Raw genomic sequence first — 22769 nt, 5'->3', positions numbered from 1 at the left:
AGGACGAATGAAGACAATGCCATAGAGTAGCACATAAGGAGAGAAGTTTTCCAGTCGAGATGTCCCATCCAGAGAGTTTTTCAACCTTCAGCGCCATGGCATTAGTTGAAAGCAACATATCCCTTGTTCTTCACAAATGTAGCCTGGGATGGGATATCCCCTTCCTGTCTCGCCAACTGAGCGTAAAATTCGGCGTGCGCGGTACCATCTACATCCTTTCCGATAATCTTGCCATCTTCGGTACGTTCATCGGCATAAAAGAATCTAGATATCCAAGCATTAGAGGTAATCAAAGGTTTACCTTGTGCGGGACTACATACCGGAACCCTCGAGTCTTGTAAAGGATATCAGCAGCCCCGATCCAATACGATGAGGCTGACTTGCCAACACCAAGATCCAGCATCATTGCAACAGGAAATACGGAGGTATTCAAGATATTGCCCGTGTAAATGAAGCTCTTCTTGCTCTCCTGGGGCAGCGTCTCCCAACCAGCCACAGCCTGCTGCGCCGCGACATAGGGGCTCACAGTGTTGACGTTCAAGTCAGCCACAAAGCTCTCAACTGGAATTGAAAAAACAGAGTCCTTGTCTGGCGGGTACGTGTATGCCGGTGCGTTGTAGACAATAACGCTAGGAGCAGCATGGAACTCGGCCTTGACAGCGTCAAAGATGGCCGGGATGGAGTCGGGCTTGCCCAAGTCGGCTTTGAGTGAGAGGAAACCTTTTTCGTTCTTAGAGTCTGTGCCGCTGCGGCTCGCAATAGCGACTTTGTAGCCGTCAAGGGCGAACCTGTCGGCGACAGAGGCGCCGATTCTAGGGCCGGCTCCGAGGATGAGAAGTACAGGACGGGTAGCCATTGTTGTTTTTCCAAAGTGAGATCGACGTTTATATGCGAGACGAGATATGAAGATGCGAGATGGATACTTTTCTGAAGAGAGGCCATCTACTTATAGTCCGAAACGTAGACATGTTGATGTACCAGCCCGTGAAGCCAAGCAGAGTGCCTATGGACTCCACAAACCGCGCGGGAACTCAGGTTCCGATCAAGAAATTCGAGGTATCAGCATGGGAGAGCCGCAGCTCACCAAGGGAGAGTAGCACTAGACGAATTCGCACACCTAATACAACAAGGTGCCAAACATGGCCGCTCGCAAGTCTACACGAGACCCACAATCCGCGCGGGAAAGCTCAGACCATGGATCACATCCAATGAAGCTGACATCCGGATGATCCGAACTAACAACCCCACAAAGCGCGCGGGAAAGACATTCGGGGTGTTGATTACGACCGGGATAGGAACGCCTCGTACTGGCTCTCATCTAACTGGACAAGTCGTCGTCATGCGAAGATTCGTAAGCTCTTTGTTCCATCCGAGAGAAGCGTTGAGTTGCGGTTCATAAATCCTGGACGGCTTTTTCCTGATTCAAATCTAACCATGCCACTGTTTTACCCTTGCCAGCTCATCCCGTACTCTTCAACATTGATATCCCGCCAATGGCTTTTTCTGTTCCCTTCCTCTACCACTTCCACCCTTGTTCAGATAACAGCGGTCAAGCTAGCACCATGACGTCTCTCTTACCGTTCCAGAAACCAGCTCGCACACCGGTCTACTTCCTCGGAATCGGTGGACCGAACTTCATGGAAGAGACAGATCACCCTGCTTATGCCCAACTTGTCGCCGTCGGCAGGGAGATTACAACCAAAGTCAAGCCGAAAGCAGTTGTCGTCTTTTCTGCTCATTGGCAAGCTGGACCGTCTACAATTCAGATCAATGCTGCTGAAGAGACAGATCTGATCTATGACTTCTACGGCTTTCCGCCTCATTACTACAAATACGACTATCCCAACAAGGGGAGTCCTGAACTTGCTGAAAAGATCATCGCAAGGTTACTAGATGCTGATATTGATGTCGAGAGGGTCGAGAGAGGCCTTGATCATGGAGTCTGGGCGGGTTTCATGGTTGGTGGGTGGTCTCTTAACTCTTCTGTGACTGCTCTTACTAACAGAACAGCTTTTGATCCCATCAAGAACCCATTGAATGTCCCAATCGTTCAAGTCTCACTCTTTGGGAACGAGGACTGGAATCAACATTACCAAATGGGACAGGCACTTGAAAGTCTTCGAGATGAAGGGGTTCTCATCATTGGTGCCGGAATGGCAGTCCACAACCTGCATGACTACAGAGCAATGAGGGCATCTGGAAGGACCATGCCGTAAGCCAAGTCATGAGCAATACCACACACTGCTAATCAAGTTCAGGTACGCGTATAGCTTTGACGAAGCGCTCAAAGACGCCGTGACGTCGGATCCAGATGAGAGGCGGGCAACCATGTCAGCCTTGATAAGAGGCAGCGAAGCCAGAGAGGCTCATCCGACGCTGGAGCACATTCTTCCCCTCTACGTTGCTGCCGGCGCTGCAGGATCAGACCGAGGTGAAAGAATCTGGACTTTACCAGAGAAGAGTTTGAGTTGGGCACAGTATCGATTTGGAGCTGTTGAGTAGAGCCGAACTTTGCTCAACATTAATCTATTGTTCTATTCAATGTTGGTCACTTCTGGACTGACTGGCTGCTCTTGTTTCACTTCTTCTTCCTCTGCTTTTGCCTCCGCCACAGGTGTAGTCCATTTATTTTGCATTGCCATCATCCACTCCAGATCCCTAAAGTGCTGATCTGCCGGCTGATACCGCCACTCGCCCTCTTCCTTTTTCCAGATCCGATTTGGCAGATATGTCTGCAGCGAATAATACGTATCGCGATGTAGCGGAAACTCGTAGCTCGGAGGCCCGTCTCGGGCACAAAAAGCATCCGTCTCAGCCGCAACATCGCCATCGTCGAGACCAAAGCCCGCCTCTCCATCCTTGGACGTGTACCGTCGAATCCCAAAGACAGTGGACTGCAGATGCCGCTGCAGGAGGAGGGCGTACCAAAGTGGAGACTCAAGTGCCCTTCGGACAACATTGGCGTGCTTTTCGACGAGTTCCACGTTCCATTCCGGGTTCTGGCCACGCGGGATCGTTGGGATAGGTTTTCTGCGTGCGATGGCCGAGTTTATCCAGTGTGAAAGGTCGGTAATAAGACACAGATTATTCCAAGCCAAGACGCACGTCAGGCACGAGCAGAGGATCGACGCATCGTGGCTTGCAATATGCGCATATGGCTTTCGGTGGATGGTAAGAAGCTTCTGGCGGCGCTCACTCAACATGACGTTGTGATATTTGCGGTCAACCGTGTCCAAAAAGACGGGTCTCGGGAAGCATCGCGCAAGGACAGAGTATCTATAAGATATGATGGATCTTGCGATAGACGAGTTGTGTTGCTCAACAAATGCATTTGCTGAGTGGCATGTCTGCTGGTATGAGATGACGTCCGAGGGTCGCAAATGTGTCAGGATCTCGATGATGAGCTCTGGGTAGAGAGACAGCAGATGGGGCTTGGCTGCTTTTTTCTTGGTTTTGCGCTCTAGCTTCTTCTTCTGGCGATCTGTCTTTTTGGAACGAAGAGTAAGAGCCTCTGTGTTGTCGATCAAGACTTCGTCATCCGAGTCGTAGTCCGTAGCGGGGGGCTTCATTATGTCGTGTTGCGTTGTTCGCTCACCAAGACAGGAGAGCGTTAAGAATATCGCTAGCAGTGGCTCATTCGTCTGTAGTAATGGTATCGAGTTGATATCAGAGCTACAAGTCGCAGGCTCTTCAAATTTTGGTGTTGATGACGAAATTGAGATGCTTGTCGGTGCCTTGGAGTCTCATTTCTGCCCCGTCTCACCGCCCTTCGGGGAGCACCTCATACAGGCTGGATTTGACCTTGAAATGGAAGCCACTATTCGTATGGTACTAATAGTGGCGTTTCCAACTTGCAAACAGATTAGAGCATGGACTGCTTACAACAAAACAATTAGGTATTGCACGAGCTACCAAATGGCCCAAGTTGCACAAGAGATTTGTGCTGGCCAAAAAACAAATTTGAAGGACCATGCCATGCCCCTGTAATTAAATCTTCGTCGCCGAAGTGACTCAATACCGAATCCTTCAACTGAACAAACCCACAAAACCAGCTTCAGCCAATAAACACCACTCAATTGAGTGCACAGACAAGACAGTTTGGCGCGTCAGCTTAACCATATAACACAACCAAAACACCATCACCAATCTCATTCAAGCACACTCACTCGCTCTCTTGGTCACATCGCCATCACAATGACTACTAAACGCAACACCAAGGCCCCTGCGTCTCTCGAAACACTACCAGATGAGCTCTTGCAGCCCATCCTCGAAACACTCTGCCCCCATTGCTACGCAACCCGCGGCTACCAGCATAGGAGAGCCCGCGAAGGCGGCTTAGAGTCTCTCACCCTCACCTCCAAACGCCTACGCTCCATCGCCTTACCCATCATGCTTCACATCCCCGAAAATCACATTTCAAATGAAGGCCTCCACAAGCTCCTCGACATTTACCCAAGCCTGGGAGATCACATCAGAGAGTGGGAGCTGCCGCACTACTCACGCGACGAAGAGATTTTGAACCCTGCGGTGGAAACTACACGAAAACTACTGGCCACAGTCGGTCAAGACTTTGACCTGTTGCAAGCTCAAAAGTAGGGTCTGAGCCTTGAACACTCTCTCATCGCTGAACTGTTCATGGCGCGGGCCCCCAAAATAGAAAGGTTGACTCTTGAGAGGTTCGATTACAACGATTGGCCAGGAGCAGACCTCAAGTATCTCGCCAGACGTTTGGGTAAACTTGGCGATGGCACTGGCTTTGAGAATGTCCGCCACCTGAGTGTGACGCGACCATGCAGGACAACCACCTCCCTAACCGACGACCACATCATGGCTCTGTTATGCATCATGCCAAGGTTAGAGCAACTAAGCCTAGACTCAATAATCGGCTTTCCAGAGTACGAGCGCTTCGATATCAACCCCATCAAACCTGCCCTACACAATCTCACAACACTGCGACTCCAATGGTGCACGTTCGAGGGCACTGCTCCAAACTCCCACTACGGCGCCCTCTGCGAGATGCTTAAGCATACTCCAAGCCTAAAGTCATTTTTCTTCTCTGCAAGTCCCTCTTCTGGTGCCCCTGGGTTTGTTGATCATGATGTTTCCATAAAGGACTTTCTCCTAGGGCTGCAACCAGTGGCGAAACACCTGAAGCATCTCGAGCTAGACTTTTCACATACATGGTGTGAGACCGAGGAAGTCAAGGCGCCAATGCTAGCCAAGTTCACGACTTTAGAGTCGTTTTACGTCAGTCTAGAGGGCATCTGCCAGTGTGATCCACGTTACGAGAACTTCAAAGAGGCCACCGTTCCCCCCTGCACAGCAGACATTATCCCTCCCTCAGTCAAGCATCTCAACCTCATCTTGCAGAAATCAGACACAACAGGATGCTCAAGATGCATCATAGGTATTGGAAAAAAGGTGGCAGAGGGGGTGCTTCAGAATCTTGAGACGGTCAAGATTGTCTACACAGGTTGGAGACCGCGGAGTTTCGATGAGCCGTATACTAGTGATAGGTACGACGTGGTGGTTCAGAACCTGCAGGACTGGCATGAGGCGTTCCAAGAAGGCCGAGTGTCTCTACGGTTCAAGAGTGATATTTACGAGTGGATGCGATATCACAAGGGGGACGAGTTGGCGTGGATGGAGGGGACAATTGAGAAAGACCACTACGACTGGTAGACACATGATCCATCGGGGGGTTAATAGGCTGAGAAGCTTTCTTCTAATATCCTTCACCTTGGCGAACTCAGCACTTCTTATCTCACGGGTAGAGGCAAAGTGTTCTTTTCAGCCCCAAAGGAAGCCACCAACCAAACAGCGAAAGACACAGTCGTTGATACATGACGTCAAACTCAGAGTGTCAAAGAAAACATCAACTCAATATTTAACAGAATATCATCATTAAATTCAATGCAGCCCATTTCCATTATCCCAAATGATTATTGTCAACCTACGTGATCGTAGTGACGTCTCCTCCCTATGATTTCATGCGCTATTGATCCTTTATCCTGACTGCCTTCAAAACAGCAGACTGACAGCTACGCAGAGCGGGAAAGCGGAATTGCAGGCGCCGAAAGTGCATTTGTGACGAGGAGGCGTCCAGTAACAATTATCAGTAAGCGACAGATGCAGGTCCTGGCACAGTACTGGGTGACGTGGCGGTGTTTGAGGTCATGGCCAAGCATCAATACCCCTCAATTGAACCGGGCTGTGCAGTCTTTGAGGCCAGCTGGGCCTTATTGAGATTTCAGAGGCAGGCGTTGGCAGAGCAAGTCAGTTGAAGAGGTAAAAGATACAAGCAAGTAAAGCGACGATATCAGTTGATTCCAGCAACTATCTGTTTTTTACTCCCACTTCCCTTAGTATTGCCAATCGAGAAGCGGGTTAGCGAGAATAGAGAAACAAGACAAGTTAAACCAGCATTCATGGCTGGACGACCAACTTTTCCGTATACCTCTCCTACCGAGGTATTCAAACATAGCAAACCTATTCCCACAGGTTCGTGCCACCGTTTTCGGCGTTTCGCGCGTCCTCCGAATCCATGGAGGGCGACATCATAGGGGAGTCGTTGGCTTCGACGTAGTTGGTGACAGAGTATTCTCCCAAACATGTTCTGCTGGGGAATCGACAGTAGCCTTTGCCACCTCGGTGACGACAATCAGCCTTTTGGCAGACGTGCCCGTATACGCAGTTAGCCTTTCGGCACCCGCCTCGTCTAGAGCACGGGACTGAGCGCGCGAGGCACTCGAGGGCCGGCTTGAGCTCCTCGGCGATTGGGGTGTGGTCGTACTCGCAGGCGTCATTATCGCAGGCGTCAAACAGCTGCTTATTGTTGCAGAATCTCCTCTCGGCAGATAACGCCTTGAGCTTTTTGATAGAGTCGCCGGAAGGCGTGGGCAAGAAGGCGTCGAGACGTTCATCGACATGGTTGACAGCGACAAAGCCTTCTGGGATATCCTCCTTCCTAGGCAGTGATTCAATATTGACCTTGTAGAGGGAGTTGCTAGAGCCACGGCGCCAGTCACTGTTGAGGTTTCTATCCGGCTTTGGGCCATTACCGATAGAAGGGGACGGGGTGCTGTTCTGGCTCGTACGAGACGAAGTTTTGGTGTCGATATGGGCGAGCCGGCAGCTATTTCCATATCTGCATTTGCCGAGGTTGTAAAACTGACAGACGGCATCGTTGCTGGCGGAACCCCCGTTAGGCAGGTTCGTAGATGCCAGGTTGAGTTTGGTGGATGAGTTGTTGAGCTTGCTCTGAGATGGAGCAGCGTACATGAGGGGATTCTGGCGGAAGACGCCGTGGAGATCTTCAATGTTCATACCGAGCTTCTCAAACTCCTTGTGGAAGAGCAAGCTCGGGGTGCGGATCAGGGTAAACCTATCTTGGTTACCCCTAAAGGGAGTAAGGTCGGAGACATAGCCCACGTCGTGGCAGGCGGCAAAGTAGATGTGCTTGCACTGGGCATTGTCGGCGTAGAGGCGGAGGATGGCCTTGAGCTTGAAGTCGGCATTTTCTTTTAGTTCACCGGCGTCGATAAAGTCGGCCAGGCCATAAGATCTGTTGAAGCCTGCGACAAATGACGCGAGGGAACGCTTTTCGGCGCCGCAAAGCCCGTTCTTACAGAGAGATTTGGACAAGCCCACGAGATTAGCGTAGACGCGCACCATGACCTCGCAGCTCTCGAGTCCCTTGCGGCGGAGACTACTTTTGACGCTGTCGATAAGTTGTTTGGCGGCTCTGCTACCTCCCTCCTCTCCCGAGCCGACAAAGTGGTCGTCAAAGATATAGCCGTCTCCGTCAATGACGACGAGGGCAAAGGGATTGCGCTCCTGGCCACGAGCGAGCTGTTTGTATCGCTCCCTCCCTTCTCGTTCCTCTTCGTAATCGCTCTTCAGACGGCGGTAGTTGTCAATAAGGACCTGGTACTGGTCCAGGATCTCGGAGAGTACATCGTTGCTCCGATACGCGGCAAGCTTCTCAGCCGCCTTGTCGATTGTCTCATCAGGAAGCATGGTCGCGACAAAGGGCACTTGGCGATCGGCCCCGCATCGCCGATTGATGGTCTCACAGTCTGGACGAGATGAGATGAATACTATCGCAAGTACGTGCCAGAAATGGTATGTGCCGCCGATGACTCTCTGCTAGAAACACTCAGAAAGTGAGACAGGATGACGCTGCTCGTCGCTGCTGAGTTGATGCAGAGTGCGGGACAAAGACAAAGAGTGCTTGACAGAATGAGGCGACAATAGCAGAGCCTGCCTGATGCTGACTCACCCTGTCACGTGCTGATGCCCAGTACTCAGAGTCAGAGGGGACGGGAACGCCCTGCCCTGATCAGGCTCTGTGTGACAAACTGATGCACAAAAAGCAAAGAGCAAGAAAATGCCACGTATTTCTATTCAGCAAATGAAAAGCCAAAGGGGCTTGGCTCGGTGTTACACAGAGGGGGCGGTCTCTCCCCCAAACAAAGCGCTTGTTCACCATCTTCGCACTGTACGTGCCAACCTCACGCGATCGGGCTACCCGAGAGCACGGTGTTTCGCAAACGGCTTCATGGTTTGATCGTAGATTGAGTAAAACGGTCATTGAAACGGTCGATAATATATCTTTGGCGTTGAACATAAGATGCTTTTCTCTGGGTGAAAATGAATGAAGTTTATGCCTTGGAAAGAGTGGATGAAAATTATTGTCTGATGTCCGACAATGAGATGAAGCCTAAAGTGTGTGTTCCTTGTCCTCACCTTTGACAATTGAACTCACACTGAATGAACTTTCGGGCCTTGTTCCTTGCCTTTAAGGCTCGGACCTTTTCACACCCTCAGTAATATGAAAGAGATGAGATCGTTTTTCGCGCTTTCTGTGTGAGCATGCGTCGTGCTTCATTGAACAGCCTCGGCGTTTTCATGAAAAAGACCCCGCAGGCCCGCACCTTGATCAGAGTCCCCCACGTGCTTCCCCTCCCGGCAAGTTAACGTTGCGATTAATGCTGCTGGAGTTCCATCGCCGAGGCGATAAGATTGATTGGCCAAGGTAGAGGATATAGATTGAGTTAAAAGTTCCCTGCTTCGGCAAGTGACTGATCGATCCTCGATGGTAGGTAAATGGACTTGCTGCTTCGCCTCCAAACAGGCAGGACCAGAGTGTTGAGGGAAGGCTTCTTGGTCAATCCCCACAAACTAATAATGCTAGGATCACAGCCCAGGAGATCATTCATCCCAATATCTGATTGTCTACTTTGACGTCCAAGTCAACAAGGCCTGGAAGATCATGGTCCGAGCGTGGGTTCAACCATCCCGACGATCTCGGCAGTGGGACCGAGATGGTGGATACGACATGAACCAGCCCAGCCTGTTCAGAGTTGAGACCCTGGGAACTACCTATGTAACATTAATAATCTATATACCCCGGTTCTCCAATGTCGAAGAGCGGCTCTCCCACGCCTTTCCAGTGGGGTTGTGCTTACGTTTTGTTTCCACCAAACCTCGAGGCACTTTCCGAGGTCGCAAGGGCGTCGTCCACTTCTCCTTACGCCCTACCGAGTGGAGCAGTCTCGGTGGGCGATCGGAAGATGGACCAGGAACAAAGTTCCATGGAAATTTTTGTTGTGTCCACTGGCGGCTTTGCATAGGGTGTTACTGACAACAGTTGCGCGGTGAGTGTGAAGCAGCCATCCAAAATAGATGCGCCAAGTAGCCACTGGTACTTGGTGTTGAGCCTCGAGAGGCAGAGGCAGGTTTAGATCTTGCAGTCGCAAAAAGAAGATACTTCCTGCTTGTCCTTTTCGCTCTAGAATTGTCGGTTATACGATTCGGGAGTGCAGTGTTGCGCAATTCCTCTCGGTAATTACTGAACCCCCATCTATCCACCAGATCTCGGCGATTCGACCAGCTGCTCCATATTCTCGACAATAATGGCATGTTCACCGAAGAATCGACTCCACGTTGAAAACGAGAGATGATATTTCGGGGGTTTATTTCACTTTCCGATCCGTTGCTGACTCTCGCCTCTCTTCCGTTGCTTGCTTGCTAAGGGAAGGGCGCGTTCCATCCAACCGGGCTACGTTAGTATCCAAGGACCCTGCATCATGCTAGACAGCTAATAATGCCTAAATATAGTGTGACAGGACCTAACTAATCAGCCCTGTTGATTCATCAGCTCTCCTTTCCCTCGTGTCAATGTCAGGGCGCACTCGACTAGAAAAAACTGGGCGATGAGTCTGCGGCCGGCCATCGGCTTTTCCAACCAATCAAATCACGCCATCAATTCGCCGCGCCGTGGCTTCGGCCATGACCACCAATGAGAGGGGCAGTGACCTTGGCGTCTTGGATGGGGTCATGTGTTGGCCCAGAGGGTGACGGAAGATGTGACGGAAGAATGATCAGCTAGTGGGAGGGCATCTTTACCCTTCCCTCTTCATTAAAAAGGGCCGGTATCGCTGTTCTATCGTCAAATTCAAGGTCCCTAAGACTCGTTTTCATCTTTACTAGACGTCAAACGGCCTCTTTCTCGTCCTTACGAGCTTATCAGTTGCCGAAGCCATGTCGCCTCACGCTCTCGCCAAGCCTCGGGGGCGGAGCTGGGTGCCCTCTCTGGTGAAGACGGAGTCTCCCATCGAAATCAGCCTCAATCGACACTTTGAGTCCAAGGTCTACACGTCCGGTTCATCTGTCACTGGAACTGTGACCATCACTTCCCCAACGGATCTATCCTTTGAGTCCCTCGAGGTTGTGTTCACCGGCTCTACTTCGACTCTGGTCCAGATGCTTCAGCGGGAGGCACCTCGCGCTACACACACCTTCTTGGAGCTCAAGATGCCAATTCCTGAGGACTCTCTTCCTGAATCTGGAGTTCTGCTGGCTGGATTGCCTTACACAATCCCATTCTCCTTTGTGATCCCTTATCAACTTCCTAGCGCCTCTTGCAGAAATAGGAACCCGGTGATCAGGGATCGGCATCTCCAACCGCCCCCCACAATCGGATCTTGGGAGCACGACGACCTCTCCATACATTCTGTCACAATCGACTACGCCGTGAAAGCGAAAATCACCTTGAAGGATAAACTCGACAAGAAAGGCAAGCCGGAAACGATCCAGGCCCGTCATCCCGTCAAGGTCATGCCCTTCTTCCCCGAACAACCGCCTCTTGACATTCACCCCGCAAACCCCAATTACCAGCTATCGCAGGAGAGGTTAGTGCGGAAAGACTTGCTCTCGGCCAAGATTGGTCACCTGAGAGTCACAGCTGTGCAACCAGATCCTGTTGTACTCTCTGCCGATAAGCTTCAACCATCGGAAGGCTCCGTCGCTGTTGAGCTCGAGTTCTGGCCAGCATCGTCAAAAGCGACACCGCCCGAAGTCTACGCTAAAGCCGCTTCCCTCCAGGCGTCGACGCATTATTCCACAGGACACATCAACTTCCTGCCGGACCAGCACAAGCACCCTGTGGGAATGCCCAATCCGATCTTGACCTACTTCATCGACGATGCGATCGTGCTCGACAAACAGGAGAAGTTGGAATGGGAACAGCATCCATCGTCGGGAGAGAATTCCCGAAGAGGCTCCGAATACTCCAACAACAGCCAGGAATCAGCCGGGGCATCAAGCAGTCGATCAAGACGGAGTTCCCGAAGCGACGACATCATCAAGACGGCGTCTATCAAGCATAAAGCAACGCTCAAGGCCCCATTTGAGCTCCCTGGTCCTGACAAGAAGGTCCTTCTTCCGACCTTCTTTTCATGTCTTGTGTCTCGAACCTACACAATCCGCATCATTTTGACTACTGGGCCTCATGGGTCAAGCCTTGCCCTGACCCTCCCTCTTCAAATCGCAGTTGAGGGCTGCAATTCACCACAGTTGGATGGAATTCCTCATTATGTAAGTCAAAACGCATGAGAGCCGAGGCTCATGGACGCTGACACAGTACCCAGACACAAATCGATGGCGAGCAGGATGTTGGTGACTATATTCTCCCGCCATATGAAGTCGACCTGTAGCGTCCACAATTTCTTTTCTTATTCATGGCGGAATGATAATCGGATATGACTCTTGGGATATTGCGACAGGAAAGGTTCTGGAGGAGAGATGATGGATGCAACGGAACAGTCATGACTTGAACGCCTCGATACCCTGCTCGCTGTTTGAAGTTATAAGCTTGATACCTTGCATATTTAGTCGGTTTCATAGGCGCTCAGTGTAGTAAAGAAATAATGTCACTTTATCCACTACCTGTCTTCTCCGATTGACCAAACAACTGTGGTGTCATGTCATAGTGGGCTTGTACCAGCAGCTTTGTTAACCCACTTTTGCTACTGTTCCAAGCAGCTCTCTACGAATGAGGATTCAAAAGGCTAGAACACCTTCGGCATTTATACCATTCGATTTGGGGATAAAATTAACTTATAGCTCACATGGAACACTGCGAGAATAGCTGGACTGAAAGTCTGATGGGTGGATCTGTGCGTTCTCGAATGAACGTTGAGGGGGCATAGCATTCCATTTAGCCTGTCTCATACCCATCTTCTCATGGCGTACTGGAACCGCTCTCGCCGTCTCCTTCTCTTGGGGAGTCTTTGGCGTTTGCCCTCTTATCTGCGCACAGCGCTGCAACAATAAAGAGAGTACCAGTAATAGTCACCACCCCAGCCCAAATCTGCGCTCCCAAAAAGCTTCCATTCATGTTCTCAATCATTCCGCCTGCGGTGGGCGGTCCTGCCAGCGTGCAAAAGCCAAGCACCGAAAACACCATGCCGAATCTCGTTCCCATCTTTGACGGATCCTTGGTTAGCGATGCCAAAGCCCCAACAAAAATCCCCTGTGTGCCTCCCGTCGCTATTCCGTATATCACAACCCAAGCGTACATTCCACCAAGTGATTTGACCGAGATCCAGACAAAGAGCATGCATCCTAAGAATGTGCTTGACGCGACGAGTGTCGGAAGCGGGCCAAACCACCTGTCTGATAAGAAACCCAGCAGAGGGCGTGAGGGTATTCCGACAGCATTGATGATCACCAGCAGGTTAGCGGCTGTGACACCGGACACCCCGATCTTGGAAGTTGCGTACGTGTTGACGTAGAAGAAGGCAAAGTAAAGAGGCCAGAAGATGAAGAACATGCCGATTGTGAAGAAAGAGTATGATGGCTCCAAGAATGCACGTAACTCCATTAGGGGGCCGGATTTTCGTGGAGGGAGACGGGGTTTGAGTAGAGTTATGATGATAATGGAGAAGAAGAGGGCGATGAAGGCCTGGACACGAACGGCCCATGCAAACCCTGTGGACAGTGAGTTAATGATGACATGCCAACTCGGGTGGAGTAAAGAACTTACCAATCTTGGTCTGCAAGTTCTGCACCACCAAAGGAAACACGATGCTTCCAACCCCGCTTCCGGAAGCCGAGGTGGTTAAAGCCAAGGCCCGTTTCTTCTGAAAGTAGGAGCTGATGACAGCAACCGTGGGCATATACATCAGACCCATGCCCAAACCCGTGCATAACCCTTGAGCAAGGAAGATTTGCCAATAAGTCGTTGCAAGACTCGTCATAAATGTCCCGAGAACTCCCATGAAGCAGCCCAGCAAGACGGTCTGCTGAGCCAACCCAGCGTCGGCCGACCTGCCAGAGAGCACTCCCACGAAGAATGTTAAAAAGACTTGTATCGAACCGACCCATGAGACTTGAGATGGTGGAAAGTCGAATTCTGTCGTGTAATAAAGCTGGTAGACTCCGAAGGACGCCGAATATCCCCAAGTGAGGGCGTTGATGAGACACCCGGCAACGACCTGGAGCCAGGCTCGAGCTCCGCCATCAGGAGCAAGGCCTGGATCAGATTTTATCTTGTGGAATAACATTTTCGTTTCACAGATGGGGACTACAATGCATAACCACAACAGGTGAAGAGGGTGTTGGACTATTTAAGTAGAGGACGGCGATAACGAAGCCACCATCTTCACTAAGCAGCTTCTGGCATCGTTGAGTTTCCGACGCTATCGATTTGACGCCCTTCGATTGTCAACCACTCGTTGATTTTATGAACATTCGGCTTTCTTGACCAATAGCGGCTTACCGGCCGTACTTGCCAGAATTCCCGAGTAGCTCTCGGATTTGGAAATCCAATAGAGTCCAAGGTACTGCCGAACACTCCCAAGCCATCTGCGCTCTAGGGATACCATATTGCTCTACGACTAGCATGAGTATGTATTGGCAAGCGGCTTGGAACTCACAGTGAATCCAAGTGCTGCATTTGACAGTATTGCATGGTGGTGACAGGCCCAAAGACGGTGCGGGGAACCATGCCTCGGGGCGACAGTGATAAGATATCTCGGCCAAACCAACGAAGGTGATGGCCAACGGAGATAGGTTAAACCAAGAATTGTACAAAAATACGTGGCATAGTTCTGGGCATTAAATAAATGAATAAGGTCGTAAGGTTCCGTACCTAAGCAGATTGTGAATCTACGATTTCCTCCGTATCACTCTCGAGCTTATCTCTAGCAAGTCCTTCAGCTGTATGATACGACAATGTCTTCAGCGTACTGTCGGAAAATATGGGCATGTGAATGCGGTAGAAATCGTGAATGCTTCATGAGAAGGTGCCTGGAGATACTTTTCACGTGATATGTTGCATGGTTACACAAATCCTATGGCTCACAACAAAGAACCCTCCTCAAAGCATGGGCTTCCTGTTCTCCTTCTCATCCATGCCTATCTGCCATCACCATCCATCATGGGGGAGGAAATGCGTCTTAGACAGTTTGGTCTCGTGCCAGAGAGCATCTGGGGCGATCAAAACGAAACTGTTGTCTACGCCCAAGTCCTCAAGCTCAACCCTGCCATTTTCCGCTTCTACAGGAATCCCCAACACTCGCCGAAATCACTGGCAAACCGCGTTGTCAGCTGCTACCACGATATAAACATTCAAGACGACACTTGGAGCTTTCGAGATCGAGCCGCTATGTGAAGCGCCATCTGGTCCTCTATCGCTAGCGTTTGGCACCGGTGTGCCAGAGACCCCAACTTCTTTGCGCCCGGCACCGTCATCGATCTCTCTTCCGATGATAACGAAGGACTTATTTGGTGTATTTATCGGTCGCCTCTCTTCGATGAATACCTTGGCCTCCTTAGACATATCCAGCGAAGCGATCTGGTACCCCCTGACAACTCTGCTCGTACCATCGACCTCGCTCAGATCTATTTACTCCAGTCCATGGGCGGCAGGGGATGCAACAAGCGAGCCCACGTCCGAGGCATGGGGCACTCAATCTCTTTCTTTTTCAAGGGCATTGACTTCGCGACTTATTTGAAACTACATGATGACGACGACGAGGCTATTCGTGCCGTGGTGGAAACCTGGCGGCGATCAAGCGAACTGGTTGCTGGTATGCCTCCGCATCCCTACGTCCAACAACCCCCCAAGATCCTGGTCTCAATTCACGACTCGAAGGGTGAAGAAGTGCTCATGGGTCACTTGTCAACCTTCTGCGATCGAGGCGACCTGGCTTTAGTAATCGAAAAAGCGAATTCAGGCATGGCACATATTTCGCTACGAGAGAAAGCTGGATGGTGCTATGAAATGTCTCAAGTGGTCGCACACACGCACCGCATCCTGCATACCTTCCACATGGACATCAGCCCTGGAAACTTTCTTATTGGTCCAGGAAGAGGCTTGATCCTCATTGATTGGGAGCAAGGCAGTGCGACCGTGACCACACTTGCCCCGGAGGCGGACGGAACTTGGGATGTCAATGAGGAGGCTACGGATGAAGGCACTCGACTGATCTACACCAAGTATACTGGCCCACCGCGTCGCAACATGCCTAAAGGGAGCGGACCAGCGACTTTCCATGCGTGGGATATGTTTCCGGAATGGCAAGCCAACTTTCCCAGAGCTACAGAGCTCGCTGAAGTGTTTTCTCTGGGAAGAACCATGTGGATGCTCTTGACGCAGACTGTCAGCGGGTTTGACGAGGTCAAGCACCCCAATGATGTTCGAGTAACTTGGGATGGCGAGAACAACATACCTTCTCGCTGGATCGGCATGGTCGAGCGATGCATGGAAAAGGATCCGAACGAACGCCCTGACGTGGAGGATCTTGTGAAGTTCTGGACGGATGAGAAATCGCTCCTGGATAAGAAACCCTAGAGAGCAAGGCACTGGTAGATGCGCTAAGAAAAGCAGCTGGCAAGGAAGTGAGAATACAAACACCTTAGAGACCTCATAAGATCATACCTCAGATACTATCACATCAAGTTTTCTGGGACACACTCCCTACTTATCGAAATCACACACTGGTCAACGAGCATACTCGAAACACCATACTCTGCAATCGTTCGAAACAAGTATGTCTGTCAGCATTTCTATGCTAATGTCTGATACAGTTGCCACTTTCGCCCCTTACTGCGACTGTCCCGACGATCCACTCGAATTCAACTCGTTGGAAGCGGCCGGCAAGGGTTGCACCATCTGATCCTTTGGCACGCGCCAGAATTCGACATCAAAATCCTTCGCCATCCGAATCTGCTTGAGACTTTGGGATATGAGCTGCCTCCTCCCTCTGTCGCTGAACCTGGAGGGTTTGTGGCCGGGTCCGTTGTTGAAAGCGTCATTTTCCAGGAAGCAGACCATTCTTGACATATTGGTGTCGTTAGAGACAACAATGATGACTTTTCGCCACAGGATGTCAAAGTCGTCGGATCGCACGAAATCCAGGAACCTGAGAATGGCTTCTTGCTCGCCGCAAAGGGCGGTTCGAGGAATGTTATACTGCAAAGTCCCAGTGAGATTGCGGCGTGACGTTTGTGCAAACGTCACGCTCCAAGAGAGTGAAGCCCCCTGTGAGTTTACGGTTCGAGGAGGAGCTCCGCTAATGAAGACGACCAGAGAGTAAGGGCATGTCCAAGTTACATTGAACATGTGGTTGACATTCTTGAGCTGAGTGATTTGGTCGGCTTCGTTGTACAGAGTGATTTCGCTTACGCCGAGGTCTCGAGATGTCAGGAGGCAAGCGGGCAGGAACATATGTCGCTTCTCCGCCTTCAGGTCCTTCTAGTACGGGTCGGGATCGGGGAGTATGTCGATATAGAGGGGATCGAGAGGATTCGACATTGTTCGTTGCTCGCGATGCTTGAGGAAGGCGATGCCTGATAATGCAGGGATAGACTGCGCGTTGGGTTCTCGCAAAGACTAATGAATGATGATGTGTTGAGCCAAAATGGAAGATTGCAACGATGTGAAGAGGAGAAAGTAAAGAGGAGTTAGGCTCCCAGCAGAAAATTGGTAGAGTGAAGGCGCGGTCAGCGGTGAAAGATTTCCACGATGTGAAGGTGTGTGGGATGCTACGCGGCGGCAAGAACGAAGGAACCAGACCAGCTGTACTCGATTCGCACACCGAGGGCATTAGTCGGCATTGCGAATCATGAAATCGAGTTGAACGGTTCGTTCTTCATGTCTAGGGAGAAAGGTTGGAAGATCAGCCGGCTTCTCGATCTCCAACGCAATACAGCGATTAACCTGACAAGGAAACTGTATCACACGTGTCTCAAACATAATTTGGAGCTTGATTGGTGGCGAAAATAGGTCTAATCTTAGCAAGCAATGCGACTGTGTTGGGGGTTAGTAGGTAAACAAGATGTTCTTCATGAAGCGTCAATGAGAGAGCCACGAATTCGTGGCTTATTTAACTCTAAGGGTATGGATGACGTGCTGAATAGCTCCCATGGTTACGAATCGAAGAATTTGCGAAACATGGTCGGTGTTTGTAGGTTTAAGCCGAGAGTCCGGATCACATCCAACAAGCATTTGGTGTTGGGCAGCAAAGGAGGTTACGAGTTGGAGACTCATGTATTGGATTTGAGTCGCACGAGTATCATTTGCGCCACTAGTTCTCCACATAAGTACAGGCAATCGATATTTTGATAGCCTAGCTCACGTTGAATGGTGAAGGATTCGCAGACCTGCAAAAACACAAGGCCAGTGCCACGTTTCAAATCAACCGCCAGCACAGCCGCCCATCAAACCCTCAAAAAAAAAACGCCTCCGGACTCTCCAAAACCCCGACTCTGGGGTAAGCAGAGTGGAGGACTCGTCTCCAATCAGCCAGTAGGACCCTGGGAAGCCATGTACGGCGTCGGAATTATGCCTTGCACGTGTGAAACTAGCGGTTCCAGCTGAAATGCGTGGACCGGTCTAGACCCTCCACAATCAGAGAAGCGGCATATTTATCTGTCAAGTCCTTCTTGAGGAGTCGTGGCATTGTGTCCTGCTTTGACTTGGCAGTGACGGTCGGTTATACGGCTTTGTTGCTGGAGGTTACTGAGCCTAGTCACTTTCGAGCGGATAGCTTCCGGTAGACACAATGTCGAATCAACCCCAGTACAACTACTATCCGCCTCCTCCGGGGCAGGAGGCTGGTCAGGCCCCTCAGCCAGCCCCATATGCTCCCCAACAGCATCCCGCGGGCTATGGACAACCCTACCAGTCGTCGCCCTATGGACAGACACCTGTCCCAGGCCAACAGCTTGGTCAGATCCCTCAGACAGCCCAGTATAACCTTCAACAGCACCCAGGCGTCCCTGGACAGCCCCTGCCATATGGACAGACACCTGCCCCAGGGCAGCAGCTTGGCCAGCCTCCTCAACCGGTCTCGTACAGTCCTCAGCAGCACTCCGGTGTTCCTGGGCAGCCCCTACCATACGGACAGGCACCTCCGGCGCCAGTAACTCAGCAGCCCACAGGCCCCGTCTTCTCTGCCCCGCCGTCCACCCCGGCAGCTATCCAGTCCACTGCCAAATCATTCTACAAAGTGGGCAAGGGCCTTCTCGGCGATCTTGCGAGTAACATCAAGAACAAGTACCCGGGCGGCGCTCCTGTTGCCTCCTCTCCAGCTTCGGCCCCGAGTGCACCGCCTTCGACCGGCACTTACTCGGCTCCCCATCCGGTTCCCACCTATCAACAGCATCATGCTCAGGGTTCTGTTCAACATTCCCAGACCTTTCCACTGCAGCATGGACACGAGCAGGGAAGTGCTAGTGCACCTCCGCAACCTCAGGCTTACAACCCACCTACCAAGAAGCCTTCTCGCACTTACTATCATCCCCCAACACCGCCTGGGCAACATGCTTCTCTTCCGGGCTCCGCTCAGGTTCCTCCTGCAACTCAGCAGCCGTATAACCCAGGACCAACTTACGTAACTGGTCCTCTGGTTCAGTCACCTCCAGATACCTCTTCTCCATATCAGCACCTGCAACACCACAACAGCTTCCCGTTTCCGCATGGGGCGACGGTTCAGCCACCGGTTCAATCACCACCTGGTGCTGTTCCCGGCCAGGAACATGTTGCCGGGCAGACGCCTCATCCCGGACAGCCATATCAACCATCGTATACTGCGCCGCCAACTCAGTATGCCAGTCCCACACCAACTCACCCTTCTCCTTCTGCGCCTCCTCAATATCAGCAACCCCCAGCGCCCCAGCAGGGCGGCTATACGAGCCCACAGCAACCGGTTGTTCAGTCGCCAGTGGCTACATCGCCTCCTCATGCTGTTCCACCTTATGGCCAACCCACTGCGGCACAACAGCCTGCCCAGCCCGTCTACCAACCGCAGTCACCAGCCTACCAGGTCCCCCCGATTGGGCTGGCGTCGTCTACTGAACAGGGAAACCCTCACACTTCCTATAACCTGCAGGCCGTTCCGCAGCCGCCGCAAGCTCCAGGAATACCATCTCAGCAGGCAACTCCAGGTACCCCAGGTCATCACGCACAAGCTAGTGTCAGCCAAGTGGCTCCTCACGATGCTCAATACCCTCCCCAGGCAATCCCACCGCCTTATCAGACTCCAGCACCGTTAGGTCAGCAGACTCCGACAACGTTGCCACAGGAAACTGGTGCCCATCCGCCTTCAGCTCAACAACCCGCGGTTCCCTCCCCGGCACAGAACCACAACTATCCTGCTCAAAGCCCAACGACGCAGGCCCAGGCTCAAGCTACGCAGCCTGCACAGCACACCAGCCCGGCTGCTAACCAGCATCACTACTATCCGCCTCCGCCGCATGGAGATCCTCCAGGCTCGACTCCGGTTCCAGGTGCCCCTGGGCCGGTACCAGCGACAACGGTAGAAACCAACTCTCAGGTCTACAGTGCCCCTGTCTATGATCCAGCCTCGCAGACACCGCAAACACCAAGCAGTCAACCAGCTCACCAGGCTAGTCCAGCAGCGAATCAGCACCAATATTGCCCTCCTCCACCTCCCGGCAATGGAGCTCATGTGCCAGAGCAAGCTGCGAACACACAACCTGTTGTTCAGGGCACTCCTGCTTCGAACTACTACACTCCTCCTCCTCCTCTACCAGTTGGTGGATATCAGCCTGGTGCCGCCTCTACTCCAGCGGCTTCTGTTCCTGTTCCAGCTCCTGCACAGCCGAACGATTTCGGAGCCAGCAACCAGCAGGGTGCACAGCCTGTCCCGCAAGCTGCTCCTTCGCGGAACCATGAGCACGAACAATACTTCCAACCTGTTCCTCGCCCACCGCCTCAGCCTATTGAGAACCGACAAGAACATGAACAGTATTTCCAACCCGTTCCTAGACCGGCGCCTCAAGCTATTGAGAACAGACAGGAACATGAACAATACTTCCAACCTGTTCCTCGCCCACCGCCTCAGCCTATTGAGAACAGACAGGAACACGAGCAATACTTTCAGCCTGTCCCTCGTCCGCCCATCCCGTCAGCAGAACCGCCTGCGGCCACCACGACGGTGCCAGGCTCAACCGCTCCAGCAGGTCAATACTACGCTCCACCACATGGACAGTCATCGTATGTTCAACCAGGGACGGGAGTACCTCCTGCACCTCAGTATGCCCCTCAGCAAGACCCTGTTGCTGCACTGTCGAACCAAATGAACACCCTCAGCGTTCAAGGAGGACAGCAGTACCCAGCGACACAATATGGTGGACAAGAACTCCCACGAGGGCCACCGGCATATCAAGCTACGGGTCCTGATTGGCAGGTTATGCCATACTGCCCCGAAAACAGAGTGGTGGGATACTCACTCGACTGGTACCGTCTTCCAGATGTTCCCGAGTTTTTCATATGCACCAGATGCCATGCCGATCACATCGCAGCAACACACCTTGCAGGCCAGTTTGAGCGAGTCAAGCAACCCGATGGTTCTGCGTCCAGCTGTGGCTTCTACGTCCCTCGTGTGAAGGAGGTCCTCTGGCCACAGGCTCTTCAGAGCAACGACCTAAGCGCCCTCCGTGCTTACATGAAGAAGCGTCCAGAGGTACTTGCCTGCAAGGGTAAAGCCCAAGTCACTGGGGCTGAGGGCTTCAAGTGGTTCCAAATGGCACAAAACGAGATCAACGGTTTCGTTACGTGTGAGGCCTGTTACGAGGATCATGTGGTAGGAACGCCTTTTGAGCATCAATTCTCACCTTCTCGGCCTCATCCGCAAGAGGAGAAGTGGACGTGCGACATGGCCATCCCATACGTGCAGAAAATGGTGACACAGACGGCAAAGCAGAATGACTGGCAAGGCTTCGTAGCCGCCGCCAAAAAGCGTCTTGAGCTTCCAGTCTGCGAGGGTGAGGTTGTCGAGGCTAGCAGTCGCACTTGGTACCTCCCACGCCGCAAGATCAAAGACATGTATGTCTGCGAGGCGTGCTACCTGGACAGACTAGCTTTGACGAGGTTCAACGGCGAATTTGAGCCTTATCAGCGACCAGCTGGCTTTGACGGCTTCCTAGCACAACTCGGAGAGCGATGGGCCTGCGATTTTGCAGATAACAAGATTTCTATGTCGTTTGCTTTAGAGGGGGCTATCTACCAACGCAACTTTGACGTCCTCTGGAACGCTGCTAATGCGATTCTCAGTCTTGTCCCTTGTACCAAGCATGGTATCATCCGGGGCAAGTGGTGGACAGTGACAGGCGGGTGTCCTGACCTGAATATCTGCGAAGCGTGCTACAATGCTATCCTAATTCCTGCAGGTGTCGGTCACTTCTTTGAACAGGCTGAGCGAGACCAGACCGTCGACATCGTGTGCAACTTTTGTCCTTCAGGCTCGCGCTTTGGCGTGTTTCTTCTCAAGTTTGCCGAAGCACTCGACAAGGGAGTTTTCAGTTATTACTCGGACTACGTCAAGAAGTGGGCTGGTGTGCCTGTATGCCCTGGTATCAAGCATAGAGAGAAGGGAAGATGGTGGGGATATGGCGAAGCCCTCTTCTGTCCGGATTGCTACCTGAGCTTCGTGGCCGATACACCCCTCGCAGACTCTCTTCCCGTCAAGGATGTGTACGATGAGCGAGCCCTCGTCTGCCAGATTTGGTCACCGAGAATGCGCAAGATGTGGCTCGAAGTCTGCGCAGCTGGACCACCTGGCTCTCCAGAATCCGAAGCAGCGTTGAACGAGTTCAGAGCATTCGGCACCAAGCGCATGGAAGTCTACAACTCAACTGTCCCACAGATCCAGTTTATCCACGGCATGAAGATGCTCAAGATGCAAAACGCCATGCATCAGGGCCAGCTGAGTCTCATGTACCAAGGCATGAACTCCATGGCGGCTATCTCTGGAACGACGGATGGGTATCTACATGGGAACAGCTCTCTTGGATATTATGAGACTGAGCACGGTGCTACGGCTGCGCAGATGATGAACAATATGCATTCTGGCATGGCAGATGCAAACAATGGGGGTGATTGGATGCAGATCGCGAGGTTGCAGGCTATGTGGATGGAGGTGGAGTGATTCGAGGGAGGGCATCAGATAATGAGT

At 51.9% G+C, this 22769-nt stretch overlaps 10 protein-coding genes across 10 annotated transcripts; 5 read left to right on the top strand and 5 right to left on the bottom strand.

Moving 5' to 3' along the window:
• Nucleotides 1–101: 101 nt before the first annotated feature.
• Nucleotides 102–856, bottom strand: NCS54_01432400 (Hypothetical protein; the record flags this gene model as incomplete). Its single annotated transcript, XM_053159478.1, has 2 exons — nt 102–264; nt 321–856. 2 exons carry the CDS (start codon nt 854–856, stop codon nt 102–104), a joined length of 699 nt encoding a protein of 232 aa, XP_053015453.1.
• Nucleotides 857–1493: 637 nt separating this feature from the next.
• Nucleotides 1494–2502, top strand: NCS54_01432300 (LigB domain-containing protein; the record flags this gene model as incomplete). The annotated part of the gene is made up of 3 exons (XM_053159477.1): nt 1494–1962; nt 2011–2212; nt 2259–2502. 3 exons carry the CDS (start codon nt 1494–1496, stop codon nt 2500–2502), a joined length of 915 nt encoding a protein of 304 aa, XP_053015452.1.
• Nucleotides 2503–2534: 32 nt separating this feature from the next.
• On the bottom strand, nt 2535–3689 carry NCS54_01432200 (Hypothetical protein; the record flags this gene model as incomplete). Its single annotated transcript, XM_053159476.1, has 1 exon — nt 2535–3689. The coding sequence occupies exon 1, from the start codon at nt 3567–3569 to the stop codon at nt 2535–2537; it is 1035 nt and encodes a 344-aa protein (XP_053015451.1). The 5' UTR covers nt 3570–3689.
• A 505-nt stretch (nt 3690–4194) lies between these two features.
• On the top strand, nt 4195–5682 carry NCS54_01432100 (Hypothetical protein; the record flags this gene model as incomplete). The annotated part of the gene is made up of 2 exons (XM_053159475.1): nt 4195–4592; nt 4677–5682. 2 exons carry the CDS (start codon nt 4195–4197, stop codon nt 5680–5682), a joined length of 1404 nt encoding a protein of 467 aa, XP_053015450.1.
• Nucleotides 5683–6489: 807 nt separating this feature from the next.
• NCS54_01432000 (C3H1-type domain-containing protein) lies at nt 6490–8019 on the bottom strand (the record flags this gene model as incomplete). Its single annotated transcript, XM_053159474.1, has 1 exon — nt 6490–8019. The coding sequence occupies one exon, from the start codon at nt 8017–8019 to the stop codon at nt 6490–6492; it is 1530 nt and encodes a 509-aa protein (XP_053015449.1).
• A 2526-nt stretch (nt 8020–10545) lies between these two features.
• On the top strand, nt 10546–11999 carry NCS54_01431900 (Bul1-C domain-containing protein; the record flags this gene model as incomplete). Its single annotated transcript, XM_053159473.1, has 2 exons — nt 10546–11880; nt 11934–11999. 2 exons carry the CDS (start codon nt 10546–10548, stop codon nt 11997–11999), a joined length of 1401 nt encoding a protein of 466 aa, XP_053015448.1.
• Nucleotides 12000–12526: 527 nt separating this feature from the next.
• On the bottom strand, nt 12527–13850 carry NCS54_01431800 (MFS domain-containing protein; the record flags this gene model as incomplete). Its single annotated transcript, XM_053159472.1, has 2 exons — nt 12527–13275; nt 13331–13850. The coding sequence occupies 2 exons, from the start codon at nt 13848–13850 to the stop codon at nt 12527–12529; spliced, it is 1269 nt and encodes a 422-aa protein (XP_053015447.1).
• Nucleotides 13851–14725: 875 nt separating this feature from the next.
• NCS54_01431700 (Protein kinase domain-containing protein) lies at nt 14726–16141 on the top strand (the record flags this gene model as incomplete). The annotated part of the gene is made up of 2 exons (XM_053159471.1): nt 14726–14955; nt 15007–16141. The coding sequence occupies 2 exons, from the start codon at nt 14726–14728 to the stop codon at nt 16139–16141; spliced, it is 1365 nt and encodes a 454-aa protein (XP_053015446.1).
• A 252-nt stretch (nt 16142–16393) lies between these two features.
• On the bottom strand, nt 16394–17017 carry NCS54_01431600 (Hypothetical protein; the record flags this gene model as incomplete). Its single annotated transcript, XM_053159470.1, has 1 exon — nt 16394–17017. The coding sequence occupies one exon, from the start codon at nt 17015–17017 to the stop codon at nt 16394–16396; it is 624 nt and encodes a 207-aa protein (XP_053015445.1).
• A 1336-nt stretch (nt 17018–18353) lies between these two features.
• Nucleotides 18354–22742, top strand: NCS54_01431500 (Hypothetical protein; the record flags this gene model as incomplete). The annotated part of the gene is made up of 1 exon (XM_053159469.1): nt 18354–22742. One exon carries the CDS (start codon nt 18354–18356, stop codon nt 22740–22742), a length of 4389 nt encoding a protein of 1462 aa, XP_053015444.1.
• Nucleotides 22743–22769: the final 27 nt, after the last annotated feature.

This window comes from Fusarium falciforme, chromosome 12 (genome assembly GCF_026873545.1).
Source record: "Fusarium falciforme chromosome 12, complete sequence".
In the NCBI taxonomy this organism is placed as follows: Eukaryota; Fungi; Ascomycota; class Sordariomycetes; order Hypocreales; family Nectriaceae; genus Fusarium; species Fusarium falciforme.
Note: the sequence above shows the minus strand (reverse complement) of the source record. Positions and strands in the feature narration are given on the sequence as shown.